At 40.8% G+C, this 19584-nt stretch overlaps 1 protein-coding gene across 1 annotated transcript; it reads left to right on the top strand.

Moving 5' to 3' along the window:
- The first annotated feature begins 9979 nt into the window (after window positions 1–9979).
- Window positions 9980–18884, top strand: LOC139467710 (solute carrier organic anion transporter family member 2B1-like). The gene is made up of 10 exons (XM_071249223.1): window positions 9980–10046; window positions 10368–11111; window positions 11523–11609; window positions 12218–12400; window positions 12818–12982; window positions 14032–14224; window positions 14356–14485; window positions 16987–17141; window positions 17550–17614; window positions 18625–18884. Exons 1-10 carry the CDS (start codon window positions 9980–9982, stop codon window positions 18882–18884), a joined length of 2049 nt encoding a protein of 682 aa, XP_071105324.1.
- The last annotated feature ends 700 nt before the right edge of the window (window positions 18885–19584 follow it).

Below are 19584 nucleotides of genomic sequence, written 5' to 3'. Positions count from 1 at the left end.
GATTAAATGCATGGTCGGTGGTAGAGTAACTCTCTAAACCCAGCTTGATATTCTGATAACAATTGTCATCGATTCTTCAGTGTGAGTTCTTGCGATTGGCGCTTCTATTCTTTTCGGATTCTTTTCACTTTTAGTCAATATGACATACATATAAATATGGCCATCTCAATAATTTTCGTTTATACATTTTTCAGGTACCTCAATTAGAAGGTATCATCAGATGTGTAATCCTTACATAGTATTATAAATAAGAATGAAAATTAGTTTTGCACATTTTCATAGGTTTTCGAATAAATGATAACACTCATAAATACTGTGGACTTTAGAGAGGAATATGTTAATTACATGCCTAAGCGGTATGACTTAATAAATCGAAAGAAGGCAGACTATCTAAAGATCAACCTTTTAAATACTATATTTTGTCAAAGTTTTGATCAGAAAAATTACATCCTTCCTTCTTTCTGAATATTCAAACAGAAACATCTCCTTTATCAAATATATTTTAGTTCCTGTTTTATCATGCATCTTCTTTTCTATTTTATTCCATATTATTCGTATCTACTATGTAAGGTGTGTGTTGGGTGGGGGGTGGGGTGGGGTGGGGTGGGGGGTGGGGTTATTAAGTGGGTGTATTAATGTCATACCTATCCCACTTGCTTTCGTTGATAACGCAAAATATTTTATACAGCGGACTGATTGATTTTAATAATTTGATAATTCCATGTATACTGTATGGACGTCGTCAATCGAAAGAAATTGTCAATTTCACGTTTTGTCACGGAAGGCAATAATAAATGCCGATGTATAATATACAGGAAGGACCAAATTATTATTCCATGGTAATTACTTGTATTCCATTTTTGTCGGGAAAACATTTTACAAAACCTAGTGAATATTGGTAATTTGGCTGTGTTCAACAAACACCATTTTTCATTCTTTGGACGTTCGCTTTGTGAAGATCCGTACAAAACGGAACTACGATCAGTAATATGTTTTTATTAATGTATATGAATTCTTTTATTGTAAAACCATTAAGCACACCAAAAAAATATGAAGAGAATTTTAATTAGGGCTCCAAGCCGAAAGGCTGTAGAGCCCTATTGTAATCGTTCGATTTATTATTAGGGCTCCAAGCCGAAAGGCTGTAGAGCCCTATTGTAATCGTTCGATTTATTATTATTATTATTATTATTTATTATTATTATTTATTATTCCGCCGATTTTTGTACTACACCTAGCAAAATAACCACTTGCTCGATTATGTTCTAATTTTGTGTGTGTATGTGGACCGTTGGGTACTAGTGCCCGCCAAAAACCCAAGGCCGTAGGCCCAAAGGCCAAGGGCAGATAACTAAAAGAACAGAATTTTGTGAAGATGTATTTCGCCCTATTGCTCGGCAACCGCTTATCCGATTACTTTGAAACCTTGCATGTATCTGCTGCTTGAGCTGCTTGACATTTTTTGTTCTTTGACTTTGGTCATTGGTCACGTGGTTTGGCAGCCATATTGGATTCAAGGTTTTTACAGTGTCTTTTGGGTACCTGTTTTCAAATGCAAACAACTTTGAATCCACTGCATGAAATGCTTTCAAACTTTCTGATAATTGTCTCCATACACAACACATCAAACGTTAATAGCCGATTTTGGAAATCTTTTTTAGTTGTGGCCATATTGGATTTTGATTTTGACCATTTTTTTCACCCAAATTTTACTTTAAAGATCATATCTTATAAGGTTCTTAACAGAAACTATTGAACGTTTGCACAAAGTTTTAATACTATATGTACCTAATTTTATTTCTGGGTTGCATACTGAAAGCTCCACCGCTTGGTGGTAGTATTTGATCTTAGTAAAAAATCAGACTTGAGTACAAATACTGAAGGAAGCGCCTCATAAATCTACCATAAACCTCCATTCACTGGCTTTGCAGATACCCAAGCGTTCGCCACAGTCTTTTTAGTATTATGTGTACTACCCTTGATGATCAGGGTTAGAATTGGCCTTTTTCAACCGATGCTTGTCTCAAGAGGCAACTACAGTAAGCTTGTCACATGAGGCGACTGATCGGATCGGGTGGTCAGACTCGCTGACTTGGTTCTTCATTTCTCAATTGCCAATTGCTATGGTACCTTACTTTTGACGGCGTTATTAAAAGCAAACCATTTGTGGATTAGAATATGGTCGAGGTCGGAAATGGGTTAAGTACAATCTGGGAAACTGTGGCACACGCCAATTTGGTAGCGGCAGTGTCCTGAAAACGGTGACAATCTTTTGACGGGAGTTGGTACAAGCAAACCATATGCAGAATCGAACATGGTCGAAGTAAAACATGGGTTAAGAACACACTGGGACACATGTGGTGATGTCTCACAAGCGGTTTATTACATTTGATGGCGTTGGTACAAACAAACCATATGCGGATTCGAACATGGTCGAAGTCAAACTTGGGTTAAGAACACACTGGGACAAATGTGGTGATGTCTCGCAAGCGGTTCCTTACATTTGATGGCGTTGGTACAAATAAACCATTTGAGGATTCGAACATGGTCGAAGTTGGAAATTGGTAAAATCATCCTGGAACACCCAGGCACATGTCAATTTAGTAGTGGTGATGTCTCACCAGAGGTTCTTTACATTTGACGGCGTTGGTACAGGTAAACCCTTTGAGGATTCGAATATATGAAAGAGGTGGGAAACAGGTTTAGCACTTTATCTCAGCAATGCGACAGGAACCCAGGACCCGGACGAACGCAGAACGCTAATCCGTTTGACTGGAGCCCAACTGACAAAGAAGTTACAGCCTGTTAAAGAGTCACCAAGCCGAAAGGCTGAAGAGTCCCAGTGTTAGCGTTTGATTTAATATTATTATTATTCCGCTGATTTTTGTACCAGAGCTAGAAAAATAACCACTTGCTCGATTTTGTTCAAATTTTATGTGTGTATGAGGACCGATGGGTACTAGTGCCCGCCAAAAACCGAAGATCCGTAGGCGGAAAGGCCAAGGGCAGATAACTAAAAGAACAGAATATTTTGAAGATGTATTTCGCCCTATTGCTCCACAACCGCTTATCTTATTACTTTGAAGCCTAGCATGTATCTGCTGCTTGAGCTGCTTGACATTTTATGTTCTTTGACTTTGGTCATTGGTCACGTGGTTTGGCAGCCATATTGGATTCAAGGTTTTCATAATGTTTTGGGGTACCTGTCTTCAAATGCAAACAACTTTGAATCCACTGAATGAAATGCTTTCAAACTTTCTGATAATTGTCTCCATACACAACACATCAAACGTTAATAGCCGATTTTGGATATCTTTTTTAGTTGCGGCCATATTGAATTTTGATTTTGGTCATTTTTTTCAACGAAATTTTGCTTTAAAGATCATATCTTGTAAGGTTCTCCACAGAAACTATTGCAAGTTTACATGAAGTTAGTGTGCCATATGCATCTCATTTATTGTTATTGGTTGTATGCTAAAAGTAACACCGCTTGGTGGTAATATTTGATTTATATTTGGGACACCCCTGGAACACGCCAATTTCGTAGCGGCGATTTCCGGTGACTATCTTTTGACAGAGTTGGCACAAGCCAACCTTTTATGGATTCGAACATGTTCGAGGTCGGAAATGCTTTTAGAACAGACCTGGACACCCTGGCACACGCCATTTTCCTTGCGACGATACCCTGCAAGTGGTACCTACATTTGACGGATTTGGTTCAAGGAAACCCTTTGAGGATTCGAACATGGACGTTTGGGCACAGTGTTTCTTGGAGCCCGCCATTGCTGCTTGCAGCTTTAATTATTAGGGCTCCAAGCCGAAAGGCTGTAGAGCCCTATTGTAATCGTTCGATTTATTATTATTATTTATTATTATTATTATTATTATTATTATTTATTATTCCGCCGATTTTTGTACCAGGCCTAGCAAAATAACCACTTGCCTGGTTGTGTTCAAATTTTGTATGTGTATGTGGACTGTTGGGTACTAGTGCCCGCCAAAAACCCAAGGCCGTAGACCCAAAGGCCAAGGGCAGATAACTGAAAAACAAGTATTTTTTGACGATATATTTTGCCCTGCTGCTCCACAACCGTTTGTCCGTTTACTTTCAAACCTTGCATGTATCTGCTGCTTCAGTTCTTTGATATTTTTTGTTCTTTGACTTTGGTCATTGGTCACGTGGTTTGGCAGCCATATTGGATTCAAGGTTTTGCCAGGGTTTTTTGGGCACCTGTCTTCAAATACTATCTCCTCTGAATCCACTGCATGAAATGATTTCAAACTTTCTGAGAATTGTCTCCATACAGAACACAACAAATAAGCATAGCCATTTTTCGGTATCTTTTGTAGTTGCGGCCATATTGGATTTTGATTTTGATCATTTTTTTCACCGAAATTTTACTTTTAAGATCATAGCTTGTAAGGTTCTTGACAGAAACTATTGAAAGTTTGCATGAAACTTTGAGACTATATGCAGCTCATTTTGTCCTGGGTTGCATACTGAAAGCACCACTGCTTGGTGTTGTATTATTCGATTTAAGTAAAAAAATCAGACTTGAGTACAAATACTGAAGGAAGCGCCTCATAAATCTACTATAAACCCCCATTTACTGGCTTTGCAGATACCCTCGCGTTCTCCACAGCCTTGTTCAATATTATGTGTACTACCCTTGACGACCAGAGTTAGAATTGGCCTTTTTCAACCGATGCTTGTCTCAAGCGGCAACTATGCTTGTCACAGGAGGCGACTAATCGGATCGGGTGGTCAGACTCGCTTCAGACTTGATTCTTCATTTCTCAATTGCCAACTGCTACGGTACCTTATTTTTGACAGCGTTGTTTAAAGCAAACCATTTGCGGATTAGGATATGGTCGAGGTCGGAAATTGGTTTAGTACACTCTGGGAAACTGTGGCACAAGCCAATTTGGTAGCGGTAATGTCCTGCAAACCGTGACTATCTTTTGACGGAGTTGGTACAAGCAAACTATATGCGGATTCGAACATGGTCGAAGTCAAACATGGGTTAAGAACACACTGGGACACATGTGGTGATGTCTCACAAGCGGTTCATTACATTTGACGGAGTTGGTACAACCAAACCATTTTGGGATTCGAACATGGTCGAAGTCAAACATGGGTTAAGAACACACTGGGACACGTGTGGGGATGTCTCACAAGCGGTTCATTATATTTGATGGCGTTGGTACAACCAAACCATATGCGGATTCGAACATGGTCGAAGTCAAACATGGGTTAAGATCACACTGGGACACGTGTGGTGATGTCTCACAAACGGTTCATTATATTTGATGGCGTTGGTACAAGCAAACCATATGCGGATTCGAACATGGTCGAAGTCAAACATGGGTTAAGAACACACTGGGACACGTGTGGTGATGTCTCGCAAGCGGTTTATTACATATGATGGCGTTGGTACAACCAAACCATTTTGGGATTCGAACATGGTCGAAGTAAAACATGGGTTAAGATCACACTGGGACACGTGTGGTGATGTCTCACAAGCGGTTCATTACATTTGATGGTGTTGGTACAAGCAAACCATATGCGGATTCGAACATGGTCGAAGTCAAACATGGGTTAAGAACACACTGGGACACATGTGGCGATGTCATGCAAGTGGTTCCTTACATTTGATGGCATTGGTACAAACAAACCATTTGAGGATTCGAACATGGTCGAAGTTGGAAATTGGTTAAAACATCCTGGGACACCCAGGTCAATTTAGTAGTGGTGATGTCTCACAAGAGGTTCTTTACATTTGACGGCGCTGGTACAGGTAAACCCTTTGAGGATTCGAATATATGAACGAGGTGGGGAACAGGTTTAGCACTTTATCTCAGCAATGCGACAGGAACCCGGGGCCCGGACGAACGCAGAACGCTAACCCGTTTGACTGGAGCCCAACTGACAAAGAAGTTACGGCCTGTTAAAGAGTCACCAAGCCGAAAGGCTGAAGAGTCCCAGTGTTAGCGTTTGATTTAATATTATTATTATTCCGCCGATTTTTGTACCAGAGCTAGAAAAATAACCACTTGCTCGATTTTGTTCACATTTTGTGTGTGTATGTGGACCGTTGGGTACTAGTGCCCTCCAAAAATCCAAGGCCGTAGGACCAAAAGCCAAGGGCAGATAACTAAAAGAACAGAATATTTTGAAGATATGTTTCGCCCTATTGCTCAGCAACCGCTTATCCGATTACTTTGACACCTTTCATGTATCTGCTGCTTGAGCTGCTTGACATTTTTTGTTCTTTGACTTTGGTCACGTGGTTTGGCAGCCATTATGGATTCAAGGTTTCCACAGTGTTTTTTTGGGTACCTGTCTTTAAACGCAAAGAACTCCGAGTCCACTGCATGAAATGCTTTCAAACTTTTTGATAATTATCTCCATACATAACACATCAAACTTTAGTAGCCGATTTTGGAATTCTTTTTTAGTTACGGCCGTATTGAATTTTGATTTTGATCATTTTTTTCAACGAAATTTTGCTTTAAAGATCATATCTTGTAAGGTTCTCCACAGAAACTATTGCAAGTTTACATGAAGTTAGTGTGCCATATGCATCTCATTTATTGTTATTGGTTGTATGCTAAAAGTAACAACGTTTGGTGGTAAAATTTGATTTATATTGTGGACACCCCTGGAACACGCCAATTTCGTAGCGGCGATTTCCGGTGACTATCTTTTGACAGAGTTGGCACAAGCCAACCTTTTATGGATTCGAACATGTTCGAGGTCGGAAATGGTTTTAGAACAGACCTGGACATCCTGGCACATGCCATTTTCCTTTCGTCGATACCCTGCAAGTGGTGCCTACATTTGATGGATTTGGTTCAAGGAAACCCTTTGAGGATTCGAACATGGACGTTTGGACACAGTGTTTCTTGGAGCCCGCCATTGCTGCTTGCAGCTTTAATTATTATTATTATTATTTATTATTATTATTATTTATTATTCCGCCGATTTTTGTACCTGCCCTAGCAAAATAACCACTAACTCGATTTTGTTCAAATTTTGTGTGTGTTTGTAGACCATTGGGTACTAGTGCCCGCCAAAAACCCAAGGCCATAGGCCCAAAGGCCAAGGGCAGATAACTGAAAAACAAGTATTTTTTGACGATATATTTTGCCCTGTTGCTCAGCAACCGTTTGTCCGTTTACTTTCAAACCTTGCATGTATCTACTGCTTCAGTTGCTTGATAATTTTTGTTCTTTGACTTTGGTCATTGATCACGTGGTTTGGCAGCCATATTGGATTCAAGGTTTTGCCAGGGTTTTTTGGGCACCTGTCTTCAAATACTATCTCCTCTGAATCCACTGCATGAAATGATTTCAAACTTTCTGAGAATTGTCTCCATACAGAACACAACAAATTAGCATAGCCATTTTTTGATACCTTTTGTAGTTGCGGCCATATTGGATTTTGATTTTGATCATTTTTTTCACCGAAATTTTACTTTTAAGATCATAGCTTTTAAGGTTCTTAACAGAAACTATTGAAAGTTTGCATGAAACTTTGAGACTATATGCAGCTCATTTTGTCCTGGGTTGCATAATGAAAGCACCACTGCTTGGTGTGGTATTATTCGATTTAAGTAAAAAAATCAGACTTGAGTACAAATACTGAAGGAAGCGCCTCATAAATCTACTATAAACCCCCATTCACTGGCTTTGCAGATACCCTCGCGTTCTCCACAGCCTTGTTCAATATTATGTGTACTACCCTTGACGACCAGAGTTAGAATTGGCCTTTTTCAACCGATGCTTGTCTCAAGAGGCAACTATGCTTGTCACAGGAGGCGACTAATCGGATCGGGTGGTCAGACTCGCTTCAGACTTGATTCTTCATTTCTCAATTGCCAATTGCTACGGTACCTTATTTTTGACAGCGTTGTTTAAAGCAAACCATATGGTCGAGGTCGGAAATTGGTTTAGTACACTCTGGGAAACTGTGGCACACGTAAATTTGGTAGCGGTAATGTCCTGCAAACCGTGACTATCTTTTGACGGAGTTGGTACAAGCAAACTATAAGCGGATTCGAACATGGTCGAAGTCAAACATGGGTTAAGAACACACTGGGACACATATGGTGATGTCTCACAAGCGGTTCATTACATTTGACGGCGTTGGTACAACCAAACCATTTGGGGATTCGAACATGGTCGAAGTCAAACATGGGTTAAGAACACACTGGGACACGTGTGATGATGTCTCACAAGCGGTTCATTACATTTGATGGCGTTGGTACAAGCAAACCATATGCGGATTCGAACATGGTCGAAGTCAAACATGGGTTAAGAACACACTGGGACACGTGTGGTGATGTCTCACAAGCGGTTCATTACATTTGATGGCGTTGGTACAAGCAAACCATATGCGGATTCGAACATGGTCGAAGTCAAATATGGGTTAAGATCACACTGGGACACGTGTGGTGATGTCTCACAAAGGGTTCCTTACATTTGATTGCGTTGGTACAAGCAAACCATTTTGGGATTTCGAACATGGTCGAAGTCAAACATGGGTTAAGAACACACTGGGACACATGTGGCGATGTCATGCAAGTGGTTCCTTACATTTAATGGCATTGGCACAAACAAACCAATTGAGGATTCGAACATGGTCGAAGTTGGAAATTGGTTAAAACATCCTGGGACACCCAGGTCAATTTAGTAGTGGTGATGTCTCACAAGAGATTCTTTACATTTCACGGCGTTGGTACAGGTAAACCCTTTGAGGATTCGAATATATGAACGAGGTAGGGAACAGGTTTAGCACTCTATCTCAGCAATGCGACAGGAACCCGGGGCCCGGACGAACGCAGAACGCTAATCCGTTTGACTGGAGCCCAACTGACAAAGAAGTTACGGCCTGTTAAAGAGTCACCAAGCCGAAAGGCTGAAGAGTCCCAGTGTTAGCGTTTGATTTAATATTATTATTATTCCGCTGATTTTTTTACCAGAGCTAGAAAAATAACCACTTTCTCGATTTTGTTCACATTTTGTGTGTGTATGTGGACCGTTGGGTACTAGTGCCCGCCAAAAACCCAAGGCCGTAGGCCCAAAAGCCAAGGGCAGATAACTAAAAGAACAGAATATTTTGAAGATATGTTTCGCCCTATTGCTCAGTAACCGCTTATCTGAATACTTTGAAATCTTGCATGTATCTGATGCTTGAGCTGCTTGACATTTTTTGTTCTTTGACTTTGGTCATTGGTCACGTGGTTTGGCAGCCATTATGGATTCAAGGTTTCCACAGTGTTTTTTGGGGTACCTGTCTTTAAACGCAAAGAACTCCGAGTCCACTGCATGAAATGCTTTCAAACTTTTTGATAATTATCTCCATACATAACACATCAAACTTTAGTAGCCGATTTTGGAATTCAGTTTTAGTTACGGCCGTATTGAATTTTGATTTTGATCATTTTTTTCAACGAAATTTTGCTTTAAAGATCATATCTGGTAAGGTTCTCCACAGAAACTATTGCAAGTTTACATGAAGTTAGTGTGCCATATGCATCTCATTTATTGTTATTGGTTGTATGCTAAAAGTAACACCGCTTGGTGGTAATATTTGATTTATATTTGGGACACCCCTGGAACACGCCAATTTCGTAGCGGCGATTTCGGGTGACTATCTTTTGACGGAGTTGGCACAAGCCAACCTTTTATGGATTCGAACATGTTCGAGGTCGGAAATGGTTTTAGAACAGACCTGGACACCCTAGCACACGCCATTTTCCTTGCGACGATACCCTGCAAGTGGTGCCTACATTTGACGGATTTGGTTCAAGGAAACCCTTTGAGGATTCGAACATGGACGTTTGGGCACAGTGTTTCTTGGAGCCCGCCATTGCTGCTTGCAGCTTTAATTAGATTTGCATTTGTAACAATGTGCTCTTAGACCGGGTAATGTCGAGCGCTATATAAATATGGCATTTAACAGTCACTGATTTTTATGCATCAGTATGAAGGCTGGCACCACATAGGCAGGGATTATTTTTGCAGAGCTCTGAAGACAGTTGGTAAGTATATGCCTGTATTAAGACGTATGTATTATGTATCATTCGTTTGAGTCCTTTAAGACTTATGTAACCTTAATGCACAAATTCCCTGAAAAGGTAATTCATTGTACGAAACGTATAAATGTATATTGGGATAAGATGCCTGTAGATCGTTCCTTGTATTAACCTCAAGATTTCTCGACGACTTGTTGAAGAAACCTGTTAGATATTGACGTAATTAAGATTCAGACAATTTTTTCATTATATTTCCAAGTAAAAAAAATAAGGGATACAGCACCATAAAAGATAAAACATAAAACTATTTTATGTGTCTTTGTAAAGGAATAGTGATGGCATCCAACATTATAGAAGAAGCATCAGAGAAAGAGTTGTCAGTCAAATGTGAAAATACAGAACAGGTGGACAAGAAGGCTATAAGCAGCATCTGTGATTCGGACGAGGACAAAACATCGGGTGGCGACGGATCACGTTCCCCATCCTGTATGCAAAGATGTGGAAAAGTTGGATCATTCACGATCTCGGTGGGATTGGCCTCCCTTTGTCTGCAAACAATAACGGCTTATGTTGCATCTCAGATAACCACTCTGGAGAAGGTGTTAAACATCGACAGTACAACCAGTGGCATCCTTCTGAGCTGCAATGATATCGGCTACCTTTCCACAGTCTTGTTTACCAGCCACCTCCTCCGGAAGAGTCATATCCCAAGAGTGCTTGGCATTAGTACGTTGGTTTATGCACTATCGGGAGTTCTCAGCGGGCTGTGTCATTTCATGGATCCATCGTCTTTGCCAAGAAGCATCGGCATGACAGGCAATGTCACCAACGCGACTGACGCAGGGGATGGGGAGAAGTATCTGTGCAGTCAAACCGGATGGGAGAGTAGACAGAATGATACGTGTGAGGGTGGATCTGCTGGACCTGTCGGGGTGGAGAAGCGATGGGCGCTGTGGTTTCTAGCATTGACGCTGGTGGTACAGGGGTTAGCTAAATCTCCCAGGACCCCTCTATCGTCAGATTATATTGACAACAATGTGACTGATAGAAGAAGAACAGGGCTGTTTCTAGGTAAGAGTTAGTAGGTTGAGTGTAATGTCTTTTTGGCGTCTCTGGGTAAGAATGGAATGAGCTAGGGATAGGATGACTTAAGTCACTGTTGTTGATAAAACCAGTGACGGGAACCAGCCTATGCTTATGTCGAATAGAAACATCATCTCACACAGCGTTAATTCTGTTTTCGACCAGCTAACAGATGTCAGAAAAGATCCAAAACAGATAATGTTACAGAAAATGTTCAAACAATTTCATGTTCAAATGTTTGTTTGATCTATCTTTGCAAAGATACTTTCACCATATCAGCATGTTAATATGAACATAGTAAATGTGAGGGTGGGCCACATGTTCGTCCTTTTCAATGTATGTACGGATGAACACCTTTTGTCATATCATTTTATTTATATGTATTTCAATTCATGTCAGGGGGACTTGTATCAATTACAATGTTCGGACCAATGTTGGCATTTTCCCTTGGAGGCGTCTTTTCTCAAATCCCAGTTGATTTGTCTCGTAAGTAAGATATATATTCTTTACAAATAAAAAAATGTATGTATTTTCCTATACAGACGGTATCGTACAAACATTCATTCCATGAACTCGATTCTGTTGTCACAAGTTAAAACGTATTGTTAATAATATTAAAATGGTTTAACATGAAATATTAATGACCAAATACAGTTATCAATAGGACTTTCTGTGATAAATTACTAAACATTTTCAATAACATAAAGTTCAATATTATGGTTAATATGCAGCCAAACTTTCTTAAACATTTGAAACAAAAGATGAGATTGTCTGCTCTGTTGTTAGATATGACTCTCTAAACATATCAGCTTTGTACAAGGTATTCATGATGCAATATCTAAACAATGTTTCCCCCAGGCCTCTGAGATATGCCCCTTCATTAGATGTTGTTACAAGTTAAGAACTTAAACGCATCACCAAGAAAATGTCCATCTATCAAGTTTGTCATTTTATATCTACCTTATCATACTTTGTCACGGGATGCCAATTTAGCCATCCTAGATTATTGGAGCTTTGGACAACTGTAGGCAAATTGCTAGTCTTTGAACATTTATACCTGTTACATGTATTTGCCCTACTTTCTGTTCTTCCAGCCACTTCTCTGACCCCACAGGATCCAAGATGGCTTGGTGCCTGGTGGCTAGGATTTATTGTTTTCGGTGGTGTGTCGGTCGTCACGGCAGTGCCATTGTTCTTCTTTCCGAAAAAGATGAAAGGCCGACATATTGTCCTATCAGATGATGACAAGACACAATCATTTTGTGACAAAGTAAAAGGTAGTGCTTCAGAATTCATGATGTAAAATGTAAACAAGATTAACATAAGTGACCTTTATTTATGAACTATACATTGAGGGGTATTTCATAGCCTTTAACGCTTCAGCCAATAATAGGAAGAGTTGATATTTGATATTTCACGGGACGGCCAAGTGACCCTATTAGTCTTTTGTCAAAACTGTAGATCAATATTGAATATAACTCATATCGTTCACACCTTAACCTGAAACACCAGAATAAATTAATTTCTTCTTTTGTCAGGTCACATTGCTGTTTCATAACTTGTGTCATGTTTAGACAAACCGAGGGTGACAAAATGAGAGTAAATGTTTTCATGACATGTTTATTTGAGAAGTAACAGTGAAAGGTAGATGCGATTGCCTTTGAGTTCAACTAATCATTTCTCCACATGTTCAGATTTCCCGCTGTCGTTGTTTCGGGTGGTGAGTCAACCAGTCTACACTTTAAACAACCTCTCCATGACGTGCACGACGATTGCTACAGTGGGGCTATTCTCATTTGGCCCCAAGTATCTCGAAACAGTCTTCAACATCCCTTCTTGGAAGTCCAACCTGTTAATAGGTCTGTTTAATGTATCATCACGTCTTAGATGTGTGGGGGCACGGGTGGCCCAGTCGTCTAAGGCGCCGCGTTTCGCTGTGCAGAGTTGCGTCCCTTGGGCACGCCAGAAACCTATGATTGTGGGTTGGAATCCCGGTTCGCCCCGATTATGTTTCTAGGTTTGTCAGCACCATACCAGTGCTCGTGGGTTTCACCGAAGTGGTAAACGTCTGGGACCTGCATCACTTTCCCTCCCACATTAAGCTGACACGCGGTGATATAACTGGAATAATGTTAAACGAGGCGTTAAACCCATCTCACTCACTCACTCTTAGATGTGTTCTCCTTTATGTCTTGTCTCCATTTACGAATCGAATCCACCCTGCATCGTTGTGTCATAACTAACATGTTAGTCAGCGAATCATCATTTCTTAAACCTGTTCTCCTTTAGCGAATCACGAAATCTTTGGTCTGTATTCCATCAGTGAGTTATGATCTGGATCAGGCTGGATCTCTATCATAACCGAGTTTTACATGTTCTCACGAGATTCATCAAGCCTTAGGTATGTCCTCCATCTGTGTACTCTCGCTTATTAGATGTGCCCTCCACCAGTGAATCATAACGTCTTAGGTGCATATATGTTATCCATCCGTCATTACTCATTCCGACATATGTTCTCCATCAGTGAATCATTATTATTAGGTATGTTCTCCATCCGTGTACACTCGCTTATTAGATATGTTCTCCATCATTGAGTCATTACGTCTTCGCAAACTATATGTTATCCATCCGTGGTACCCCATTCTGATATATGATCTCCACCAGTAAATCATTACGTCTCAGGTACGTGTATGTTCTCGATCTGTGAATCATTTATAATTAGGTACGTTCTCAATCCGTATTCACTCACTTTGTAAGTCAATCAACTGTCGTTTCCGTTAGTGATGATTAGGTCTACATTAGCTATGTTCTTTTAACTGGCGGTATCTTCGGCTGATTTACAACTATTGACCTTACACCATTGATAGCATGACTACCATACCTGCACATGTTGTTTGTCATTTACTAGGTGTCATCGTGTCGATAACAATAATTTTTGGAACGTTTCTCGGAGGTTTCATTGCAATGCATTTCAAGTTAGACAGAAGTGGCTGTATCAAAGTAGTTATCGGGACCTTCTTTCTCGCTACTCTTGTGGAGTGCCTCAACTTCCAATTTGGCTGTGACAACCAAACGGTAAGCGGACTTAGACGGGGAAACCAGTAAGTTTACAAAATATTATTTCTAAGGACAATTAACTTCCTGATATGAGACTGAACACTATCAGAATCGTTATTTCGTATCTATTGTCTCTGTTGGTGATATTAACTGTTTGATATTGTCACATCTTCAGAGAGAGGGTTGGGTTTGATGACGGTCTGAATACGTGTGACTGTCTCAACGTCCGCTTTCTTCCCGTCTGCAGCGGCAACGTCACGTTCTTCTCACCATGTCATGCGGGATGTCGCAACCAGACTGCCACTGTAAGGGGTATTATATACTGAACTGCAAAAGAAATGTCACCGTGGATAGATTTTTGAGAAACCCTATTTGTCCTAACACTGTACACATACTTTGAGACATATTAAAAAGATGAAAATTGGCAAAACCGACCATCAAGGTTGAAATTAAAGTGTCAAATGTTAAACTGAAAAACAACACTAGTCTCTGAGAAAATGGCATCACAAGTCAGTATCTCGTGTGTCCGCCATGTGCATTGATGACTGCCGTGCAACGTCAATACATGGAACGGATGAGGCGGTTGATGAAGGCCATTGGCACTTGAGCCCACACTCTGAGGAACGCCTGTCGCAGTTCAGTTGCAGCTGTCGGCCTTGGTCGGACGTCATTCAGTCCGTGTTTGAATCTCGTCTACGGGTGCTCAGTGGGACTTAATCAGGACTGAGGGTAGGCCACTGTATTGTTCTGATGCCATTCGCAGTGTGGGCACGGGCTTTATCATGCTAACACTCGTGGTTGCGGCGACGTGCGAAATGAGGTATGGCGCGTGGTCTCAAGACTTGATCAATGTACCGAGCTGCTCTGGCCTCTCCCTGGACGATGCTCTGGAAGACCACAGGGCCGACCCTCTGTGCAAGACAAATTCCACCCCACACCATGATGCTCGGACCAGCCCGTGAGCCTCTCTCAACAACACAATCATCCGAATAACGTTCCCCACGGCGTCTCCAGACTCTCTCTCTCTCTCTCTCTCTCTCTCTCTCTCTCTCTCTCTCTCTCTCTCTGCCATCTGCTGTTGAGATACAGTAACGCCTCTCGTTTGAGAAGAGGACTCTTCTCCACTGCTGGTGGCGCCAATGCTGATGCTGTTTTGCCCACTGAAGACGTTCCCGGCGATGACGTGGTGTCAAAATGGGTCCTCGGTGTGGCACGTGACAGTGGCGGTGTCTGCTCGTCAATCGTCGACGCACGGTGTCCGCACTTATGTGTCGCTGGTGTGTCCCCATGGTCTGCCCAGCAGTTTCCGCAGCAGTAACAAAGCGGCCTTGAAGATGCTGTCGCACGATCTGACGAGCCTGACGTCATCTGTTGTGTTGGTGGTCTGGTACCGATGCTGGAGCCTATATATGGTCCTTACTGGACTTGAAATGCATTGGCTACTTGCCGGGCGGTTTGTCCAGCTTGCAATCCTCCAAGGGCTTTGTGTTGCTGATTTCTTGTCAATCTTGGCATCTGGTAGCAGTTCAATAACGAATGAATGTTACCCGATCCGGGTGGATTTTAAAGGGCAAGAAATGGGGGAACGCATGTGCATTTCAATTTGCACGGAACTCACGTGCAGCGGGTTACCATGGTCGTTGCCGTGATGTGTTTGGGCGATCGGTTTTATTGTCATTTGCTTTGTGTTTGTATCATCAAATTTCATTTTGTCGGACTAGGTTATGATAGATTTTAGAAATTTTGACAAAAATTACTCATATATTTCAATGACAACTTTTCATGCAATCTTACTTGGGGTGACGTTTCTTTTGCGATTGAGTATAGTTTCTTTTAAAGGATGAGGTAGGATGAGAGATAAAAGGCCGAGTTTTGGAACTCCAAGAGAACCCATTCATATGAACTCATCTGGTCACATTCACAATGATTTCAAAAGGTTTTTCCTCATTTCATATATTATGTATGTCCCGTTGGCTAAAATATGCTCTCATCCTACCATGGCTTTCTATAAGCACATATTATGAAGACATGTGCTGAAACCGAATTTCGTACTAAACGAAATGAATAAAACTTTCACCATTCTTTGGCTCTGCCGAGAAGAGACGCTCGTTGAATTGTTCAATGCCTGTCCAGTTGAATACCCTATATGTTGATATGTTTGGGTAGCCTTTATCCGGCGCTTATGTATTTGAGGTCCATATATAGTGCGTTCCCTATACCAGTATCATTGCACAGATTCAACGCAACTGATTAATCGTAATGATTCAATTAAAGATTATCATGTAAGTGTATCGGCATTATCAATATGGAAAGATAGCTGGAAAGGGACTTGAACAGATGGATTTCTGGGGAGAATAAGTAATGCTATTCAGAGTCGATTAAAGTGAGGAATCAATCAAAGAGTTGGTATTTTTCGTGCCTTCAGCTAATTAATGAAATATTGTTAAATGTTGAGTTAAACAACAACCAAACAAACAAAAAAAGCAATTTTAAAGATCGCTATCGAGACATACCAAAAAGGTTGAAACCTAAGGTACACACATGGGCGAAATTCGTCTTTAATTCCTTTTTCTGATTGACAATATAATAGTACCGTGTATGTTTTGTTACATACAGCCGTCACTAAATCCGTTCGTGAAAGTAGCGCCTGATGTGTACCTTTAAGGCTAAGAAATGATTACTGAGTTGATCGGATTTATGTGTCTTCAATTTACTCATTATAACTTGATGACGTTTCGCTTATACACCTGTTTGGCATATGTGTTGATGCATATCTAGTCATAAGCAACACGAACGTTTGTTTCAGACTTACGGAGGTTGTTTGTCTGCTGGAGGCGGCTCTGTAAGCCCCAGCTTCTGTGAATCGGGGTGTCCCTACCTCTACCCCTACGTTGCCTCTACGGCTGTTTACGCTTTGGCTGGAAGTACTGCGGTCATCCCCATATATCTTGTCCTAATACGGTAGGGTCACAACATTCAGGATGTTATGCATGCAACAGAAGTATGTCTATAGAGTCTTCTACACATTTGAAGTACCATATCAACTTACACCGTAGTGATTCCCGGATTAGAAGGCGACTTAAAGGATCCAGTACTCAGATTCCGTATTGATTTCATTGTTGATGTCGTATCCTTGTATCGTTGCTCGTAATATCAATCAATTGATTGTAAGTACCCAACTCGATTAATTCCAGGCCGTCGTAATATACCATAATATTGCCTGTGCGGCGTTATACAAAATACAAACATACGAAATATTGTTTCTATTACAATATAGCATTATTAACCTCCTGTGGGTAAATATGCTTGCATTGACTTCAGTGATGCTGTATACAAATGCATCTAATTATACTTTGTATTTCATAACAGAAGTGTGGCGGAGAAAGACAAGTCAATGGCAGTAGGACTATTCAGTTTTTCCTTTTCTGTTTTTGGTACGTATATCTCGTAAGTCACTATATCTCTCTCTTTATCTTTCTCTTTCTCGCATACATATGCACACACACACACACACACACATACACACACACCCACTCACATCCACACTACACACACACACACACACACACACACACACACACACACACACACACACACACACACACACACACACACACACACACCACACAGACTACACTCACACCACACACACCATATGCACACAACACACACACTCAGACATAGATGCTGACCATTGCATTCTGGTGATGTATTGCTGCTGGAGGTTGTCAGTTACGACCAATGCACCGTTTGTACGAGCATTGTTTGAAAGACAACACATGGACTAGCATGGTGTGCAAGCGGCCCAGCTCTTGGTGCCAGTATTTTGTCTCGGTACTCCTGTCCAGTGACCCTGTCCAGTGACCCTTCTATGGACAAAATGCCATGGCGTTGTGGCAGCCATAGTAATACCGACATTTATTATTACAGACGCCCCCCCTCCCTTACTACTTTGGCTATTTGATTGGCTGTCTTGGCTCGATTTCATAATTGTTGGATAGACATTTCTTTGAAGTTAATGAATGACAGAGTGGAAAAAAGCTTATTGATAACAGTTTCCTTATTATACTGTAACAGCGACGTTTTCGGCATCTGTACAGAAATGTCGCTTTACAATATAATAAAGAGCTCTGGTTTTTTTTATTAATTATTGCAGAACAAGTGTTTTGATACAGACATGTGATGCAATGTAATACCTGCACGACGCCTCTACTGATCGTGAATTCAAGTTGCAACGCTTGTAGACTAGACTAGTGTGTGCAAACATCAACCACTATTTGCGACTGAGCTTACAAATGTTTCCCAACATAGCAGTTTGGCGCAGATATTTCATAATCCAACTAAATATCTTCGCGACGCATTTCATATAGAAATGTTAGTGATTTCAACATTTCAACGTGTGTTTAACACAAGTGTGTCACACATTCTGTGGTTTCTTTTTCAGCCTTCATCCCAGGCCCTATTGTGTACGGGAAGATTATCGACACCACATGTATTATCTGGAATTACGCATGCGGCAAGCGTGGATCATGTGCACTCCATGACCTTGTAGATCTACGAATGAAAATTACGGGAATGAATGTATGCGTCCGCTCGGTTTGTATTGTGTTGAGTGTCATAACACTGTTGCTTTTGAAGTGGGGGAATAAGAAACCAGAAAACGCAAAGAAACTCGAGCCAGAGACAGCGTCGTCTGAAATGTAGCACTCCTATCGGGATTTAGTATCAGAGTATTCTGATAGTATACCATCAGCTGAGGTTCAGTATGATTTAGGTGATCGTTCAAACTGTTTCAGTAAGGGATATAATACAATCAATTGAGTTTCTACATTCACTATAGTACCATCCATGGGGTGTCTGTATACGACATACGGTTTCAGTACATTACAATCAATAGGGTTTCTGTATGCAGCATGGTAACGTCTATATGGTTTCTGTATGAGATAGGTACCATTAATGGGGTTTTAGTATGAGAGACAGAACCATCCATATGGTTTCAATATGACATATAGTACCATCCACGGGGTTTCAAACGGAGATTAGTTTGGCACCCATATTGTTTCAGTGTGAAAAGTAGCAGTTTGTGCTGAGATGTAGTATCATGCAATGCGTGTTCAGGTTTGGATTTGGGACATGATCAAATGTATAATTATGACTGAAGAAAAACACGAGTACTAACTTCACTTCAAGCCAGTTATTGTATGGTATTTCTAAGGCGCTGTCTGTTGTAACATCCATCCCATTAAATATGTTTCTTGACATGATTTAAACTATATATCTGAAATGCTCCAATGTTCTCCTCACATTTCATGAATAAACGAATTAAAACCAAAAGGTCCGTGAGTCAAGATAATGTGTTTACCTTAACTCTATACTGTTTTTATCTACATCTACTTGAGTCAAA

The sequence above is a fragment of the Haliotis cracherodii genome, unplaced genomic scaffold (genome assembly GCF_022045235.1).
Source record: "Haliotis cracherodii isolate W230 unplaced genomic scaffold, xgHalCrac1.p SCAF_1, whole genome shotgun sequence".
Taxonomy (NCBI): Eukaryota; Metazoa; Mollusca; class Gastropoda; order Lepetellida; family Haliotidae; genus Haliotis; species Haliotis cracherodii.
This window is presented reverse-complemented; position numbering and strand designations above follow the sequence as displayed.

Excerpts from the sequence above, each read along its gene's own strand:
- LOC139467710 (XM_071249223.1), top strand. The coding sequence starts at position 9,980 with ATGCATCAGTATGAAGGCTGGCACCACATAGGCAGGGATTATTTTTGC. Across the intron at positions 10,047-10,367 it reads CAGAGCTCTGAAGACAGTTG|GAATAGTGATGGCATCCAAC; the intron begins GTAAGTATATGC and ends GTCTTTGTAAAG. Across the intron at positions 14,486-16,986 it reads GTCGCAACCAGACTGCCACT|ACTTACGGAGGTTGTTTGTC; the intron begins GTAAGGGGTATT and ends CGTTTGTTTCAG.